The following is a 6,238-nucleotide window of genomic DNA, read 5'->3' as shown; positions in this document are numbered from 1 at the left end:
ACCCCTCAGGAATTCCATTTGGGTTTCTGAAGCTCTGGCTTATCTCTCAACCCCGTCCACCCCCTCTTACCTCCTTCGAGCACTTTAATTGCCCCGAGTGGGGGGTGTGAGTGGGGATAAGAGTGGAGGGATCCCCTGATCCCCGGGAGAGTGGATGGGAGGCAGCCTTCCTCTTCCCTGGACCACGGAGAAGTGGCTGGGCTTGAATGAGCTCGGCTTCTGCAGAAACGAGGGACTGCGGTCCTGCCGGAGTGAGAGAAAGTTCCTCGGGGGTGGGTGGGCCGAGGGCCCAGGTTGTCTCAGCCTTAAGCAAATCCTGGCCAGGATTGGGCTTCTCCCCCGCCCCAGGACTTTTGGCAAACCTGCAAGATCTCCCAGTAACCTGGGGAGTTGTTAAAGCCATACCAAGCGACTGGCCGCAACACCTGAAGGGCCCTTGGTCAAGTCCCTTGGAAATGGGAGGTGCTTGGGAACGCGCTTTGCTCTGGGTGTGTCCAAAGCCTCACTGAGTCTTGGGTACGAAGGGGCACCGCGTCCTGTCCTGGCAAGTGGCCATTTGCTCTGCCGGGACCGCGGCTGTCAGTCTTGCTGTGTGACCCTGCCTTCCTGGTGAGGAGGGGAGGGGCACGGTTGGCTGGGTTTGGTTTCCCAGGGAGCGCGGGGTCCTGAGTCCCGCCCGCATTCCGGCGCCTGGCCTTCGCCCAGCGTGGGGGCGGTCTGGCCGTTGACTGCCGCCGCTTTCTCTCTCCCTTCCTCAAGAGGACGAACACGAGGACGAGGAAATCGACGTCGTCTCCGTGGAGAAGCGGCAGCCCCCGGCCAAGGGGTCGGAGCCGGGGTCCCCCCCCGCCGGAGGCCCCAGCAAGCCGCCCCACAGCCCGCTGGTCCTGAAGCGCTGCCACGTCTCCACCCACCAGCACAACTACGCGGCGCCCCCCTCCACGAGGAGGGACTCTCCCCCTGCCAAGCGGGCCAGGTTGGACAGCGTCCGGGTCCTGAGGCAGATCAGCAACAACCGGAAATGCTCGAGCCCCAGGTCCTCGGACACGGAGGAGAACGACAAGAGGCGGACACACAACGTGCTGGAGCGCCAGCGGCGGAACGAGCTGAAGCGGAGCTTCTTCGCCCTGCGCGACCAGATCCCGGAGCTGGAAAACAACGAGAAGGCCCCCAAGGTGGTGATCCTGAAGAAGGCCGCCGTGTACATCCTGGCCGTCCAGGCGGAGGAGCAGAAGCTGGTTGCGGAAAAGGGTTTGTTGCGCCAGCGCCGCGAACACTTGAAACACAGGCTCGAACAGCTGCGGAACTCTTGTGCGTAAGCGGAGCGGCTGCTGGGGGCGGGCCGGGACCACCTGGAGCTCTGGCTCGGGGCGGAGGGACAGCCCTCCGACCGAACTGCCGCCCCCCGTGACCTGCGAACAGACTTCGAATGCATGTGCAAGTGCAACCTCACAACCTTGGCCGGGCCTTCGGACTGAAAGGTGTGGCCATAATGTCAACTGCCTCAGATCGGACTTTGGGCATAAAAGAGCTTTTTTTATGCTTGCCATTCTATTTGGTTTTTTCCCTTTTTCTTTAACAGATTTGTATTTAAGAGTTGTTTTTTAAAAATTCTAAGATTTACCCGATTTTTCTGTGTACAGATGGCCATTAAATGTAAATAACTTTAATAAAAACGTTTATAGCAGTTATACGAGATTTCAAAACCATGTATTATAAACCATGATTTTTTTTTTATTTAAGTACATTTTCCTTTTTAAAGTTGATTTGTTTTTCTATTGTTTCTAGAAAAAATAAAAGACTTGGCAAATATATAATTGAACCAAATCTTCACGTTGTGAGCATTCTGTTTCCTCCTTCTCTCCGTCTTCTTTTCCTCAGTTGCAAATTCAACAGGGCTTGACCCTTAAGGGGGTGAGTTTAAAAATAGGGGGGAAGTTGTTTCAAGAAAGGCAAGGGTTGTGCTTTGAAATGGGTCTGGGGACCTTAGGTCTTCACGTTCTCAGGGGCTGGAAGATGCTTCCTGGAAGTCGTGATAAGAGCCAGTGTCGATAGTTAGAAGGAAGGGGCCAGGGTTGATAGAAGGAAGCCCGGTGAGAAACTTGGAGTTGAGCTGTGAGAGGTTAAAGATAACAATTAAGAACACAGGAGGGATAAGGCCTGGGGACTGGGGGAGGGGGGCGGAGAAGGAATGAGGTCACCAGCACCAGTTCCCCACTTGGTCCAGTTCTGCCCAGTGGCGCTGATGGGGAAGAGGCAGGAACCAGCTTCTGCCGCCTGCCAGCCATAGCCCCGGGGTTATTTGAGGAGCTCTGGGAGGAATGCTTATAATATAACCCGATTTTGCAAACTAGGAAATAGAAGAATCTCGAGGGGTTACATAACTTATCTGTGGTCACACAGATCATAAAAAAGCAGAATCGAGGTCCCATGTCTGGTTTTTTTTTTTTTTGAGTTGGAGTCTCACTCTGTTGCCCAGGCTGGAGTGCAGTGGCACGCTCACGGCCACCGCAGCCTCGAGCTGCTGAGTTCAGGTCATCCTTCCATCTCAGCCTTCCTAGTAGCTGGAACTACAGGCGCATGTTATCATGCCCAGCTATTTTTTTTTGTAAATTTATTGTAGAGATGAGTTCTCACCAAGTTGCCCGGGCTGGTCTCAAACCCCTGGACTCAGACAGTCCTCACGCCTTGGCCTCCCAAATGCTGGGATTACGGGTTTTAGCCAGCACACCTGGTCCCCCATGTCTGTTGAAAGCACTTAACCCTTTGCCATCACACCTCGGCTCATCTTGGGTCTGGAGTGCTGGGATCGAGGAGGCTTTGCGTTTAAGGCCTGATGGACTGACTTGATCATAAAAGCACGAGGCACTCCTAAGCATTTTATTTCTAATTCCACAGCAACCCCGTGAACAGGGTACTGCCGATTTCCCCATATTACAGAGAGGTAAACTGAGGCACAGATTCCTCCTAGTGCCCAAGGTCCACTGATAAGAAAGGGCAGGACCTGGATTCAAACCCAGGCTGTCTACCCGCAACCTGTCCTAAGGTCACCTCTCAAACAAGCAGGTAAGGACAAGCTGTCACTCACAAGTCTAGGAGTCACAGGCCAGTGGGTCACTCAGCATTTTGTGTTAACCGACCACCGGTCCCCCATGTTTGTCTTGTTTCTTATTTTGCCGTCCATTGTTTAGTATTTCCCACGGAGGAGGTCACCCCTCATCCACGCCTACGCCAGCCATTCATTAAGTCAGACTCCCTGGCTGTCCCTGGAAAGAAGCCAGTTTGGAAAACGCTACTGTTCGGATCGTAAAATAAAACATGCTTCATCTTTGTCATGTGTCATCATTTTAGAAACTACACACTCTCTCCTTCCAACCTCTTTCACACACTCGTGACACATGCTCATTATTAGCCCGTGAAGAGACAGTTTTTATAAATGTATGTATTAATTAGAAGCCTCTAGAAGCGCAAACAGGAGAGGCAACAGTGACGACACAGGTAAGCGCGAGTTGTGGTGGCTGGCTAGTGACCTCATCACCTCTGACTTAGAGCGGGTCTCCTGCTCCCCGAACTTTGGGGTTTTAATCCACCACCACCCATAAATCAATAGATCATTACTGTCTTTGACTCCGACCCCTAGAACAATCTGTCTTGTTCTTGATCTTCCTTTTGGGTTCTAAGCCCCGCCCTCCCAGCTTTAAACTGTCATGCTGGACAGCCTCAATTCAAAGGGAGGCACAGTTCACAGAAGCTGAGCAGTTCAAAGGGTCACAAAAGTGGAGGCGCTCTTAAACGGCTCCGTCTTCTCCCCTCTATGGCCCTGGGCTGGATCGCAGGGCTGAAGTGACTCACTTGGGAACTGGGAAGGTGTTTGTCTGAATCACTAAGTCCGGGCAAGCCCTCTGAAAACGGTAGAGAGTGTTCCTAGCTGGGAAAACAACTTGCTGTTCCAAATGGCCTGGACAGAACTGGAGGGATGCACAGTCACCAGAGGGATTGGGGAGGAGACATTCCAACAACCCATTAGGCCACCTCTTACCTTTACGCAGCCAAGGAATGGCACCAAAACGGGAGGGGTGCCGGATTCCTTCCCGAAAGTCAGGCCGATCGTGACCACAATACAACTTGGCCGTCAGAGCCGACCCAGGGAGTCCCAGGGGTGTACACCCTTGTGTAATCTGTTTTGCTGCTGCTGATCAAGACCTGAAGGTGGAAGGGAGGAGCTTACAATTCGGTCAGGAATACACAAGAAGAAATGAGCCAACACTGACTATGCCATTTCCCCAGGACACCACTGGGAATTGAGTCTCCCTGGGGATCACTGGGATGGCTTCGTTTAGGGTTGGAATGTCTTCAGAGGAAGTGTCATTTTATGTGGCCATTTGGCAGCAAAAGGAGATCAACATTATAAAAACAACCAATCGGATTTTAACATGAACGATGTGTTCACCATCTTCTGGCCTGATACTTTGTCTACTCCCAGCTTGGACATGTAAGTAGACTTCTCCACTGGTCTTTAAGACAAACCCTGGCATCAAGCTTGGGAAAGAATACAAAAATGTCGCATGAAGGGGTTTTCTGTGGTTTGTTTGCAAGAAATGTGGTTGGCTCAGTCAATCACGACTTTTTAGAAAACATGCTAAGGGCCCCTGAAGCATTTGTTCCCAACAATAAATAATCTTCAGGTTAGAAAATGCCGAAGGGTGTCTCCTAACTCTGTCTGTGAATGCACCCCTAGACACCTTTCCAAAAGGCTTCTGGTTTAAGGTTGTAGACCATTCTGGGCCTGTTTTTAAAGAAGAAAAGAAACCCCTTTCTGCCTCCACTGCCACCATGGTGCCCGTGAAAAAGCTTGTGGTGGGGGTGAGGAGGAAGAAGCAGATTCTGAAGTCCACTCTTGATTGCACCCACCCTGTAGAAGATGGAATCATGGATGCAGCCAATTTTGAGCAGTTTTTTCAAGAGGGGATCAAAGTGAACGGAAAAGCTGGGAATCTCGGTGGAGGAGTTGTGACCATTGAAAGGTGCAAGAACGAGATCACTGTGACTTCCAAGGTGACTTTGTCCAAAAGGTATTTGAAATATCTCACCAAAAAAATATTTGAAGAAGAATATTCTATGTGATTAGTTGCGCGTAGTTGCTAACAACAAAGAGAGTTACCAGATACATTACTTCCAACTTAATCAGGATGAAGAAGAGGAGGAAGATGAGGGTTAAAATAGACTTATCGACCGGGCTCGTTGGCTCAGCCTGTCATCCCAGCACTTTGGGAGGCCAAAGTGAGTAGATTGCCTGAGGCTACGGGTTCGAGACCAGCCCGGGCAAATTGGTGAGAACTCGTCTCTACAATAAGTGACACACACAAAAAAATTAGCCGGGCATAGTAGCATGCCCCTGTAGTTCTAGCTACTTGGAAGGCTGAGGCGGAAGGATTGCCGGAGCCCAGCGGGTCGAGGCTGCGGTGGCTGTGAGTGTGCCACTGCCCTCCAGCCTGGGTGACAGAGTGAGACTCCTATTCAAAAATAATAATAAAATAAAACTGGGCAGACAGCAGACACTCTCACTGTTGTCTTGTGCCCTCTGCAGTGTATCTTCCCTTCAATAAATCCACCTTTCTTCATTCATAACTGTCTTGGTTATGAAAGCACCCCTGTGCCTCCAGCCTACCTGGCCCACCACATATGGCCTAGATCAGTCTGGGTGCCATAGTGAGACCTCATCTCTTCAAGAAAATTTTTAAAAATTGCTAGGCATTGTGGTGCGTACCTGTAGTCCCAGCTACTGGTAGGCTGATGCGGGAGGATCACTTGATCCCAGGAGTTGGAAGCAGTGAACTACGATCGTGTCACTGCACTGCAGCTGAGGCAACAGAGAGAAACCCTGACTCAAATATAAATCAATACGAAAAAAAAAAAGCTAGCCTGGTGTGGCGGCTCACGCCTGTCATCCCAGCACTTTGGGAAGCAGAGGCAAGAGGATTGCCTGAGCCTAGGGGTTCAAGACTAGCCTGGGCAACTTGGCAAGACCTCTTGTTTACAATACATTTTTTTTTTTTAGTTAGAGTCTCACTCTGTCACCCTGGCTGGAGGCAGTGGCCTGCTCCCAGACACCACAGCCTCAACCTGCTGGGCTCCTGCGATCCTTCCACCTCAGCCTTCCAAGTAGATGGAACTACAGATGTGCACTACCACGCCCAGCTATTTTTTTTTTTTAGTTGTAGAGATGAAGTCTCGCCAA

The 6,238-nt window shown here is 51.1% G+C and overlaps 1 protein-coding gene and 1 pseudogene across 1 annotated transcript in view; both read left to right on the top strand.

Moving 5' to 3' along the window:
* The window catches only part of MYC (MYC proto-oncogene, bHLH transcription factor), a 2,869-nt gene extending 1,048 nt beyond the window's left edge, over window positions 1-1,821 (top strand). Inside the window, exon 2 of the mRNA XM_008061708.2 lies at window positions 760-1,821. Coding sequence (XP_008059899.1) covers window positions 760-1,319 — 560 coding nt within the window. The 3' untranslated portion in view covers window positions 1,320-1,821. The remainder of the gene's footprint in view (window positions 1-759) is intronic.
* Window positions 1,822-4,833: 3,012 nt separating this feature from the next.
* On the top strand, window positions 4,834-5,218 carry LOC103264056 (annotated as a pseudogene).
* Window positions 5,219-6,238: the final 1,020 nt, after the last annotated feature.

This window comes from Carlito syrichta, unplaced genomic scaffold (assembly GCF_000164805.1).
Source record: "Carlito syrichta isolate Samal-C Ts95f unplaced genomic scaffold, Tarsius_syrichta-2.0.1 Scaffold305469, whole genome shotgun sequence".
Lineage (NCBI taxonomy): Eukaryota > Metazoa > Chordata > Mammalia > Primates > Tarsiidae > Carlito > Carlito syrichta.
Note: the sequence above shows the minus strand (reverse complement) of the source record. Positions and strands in the feature narration are given on the sequence as shown.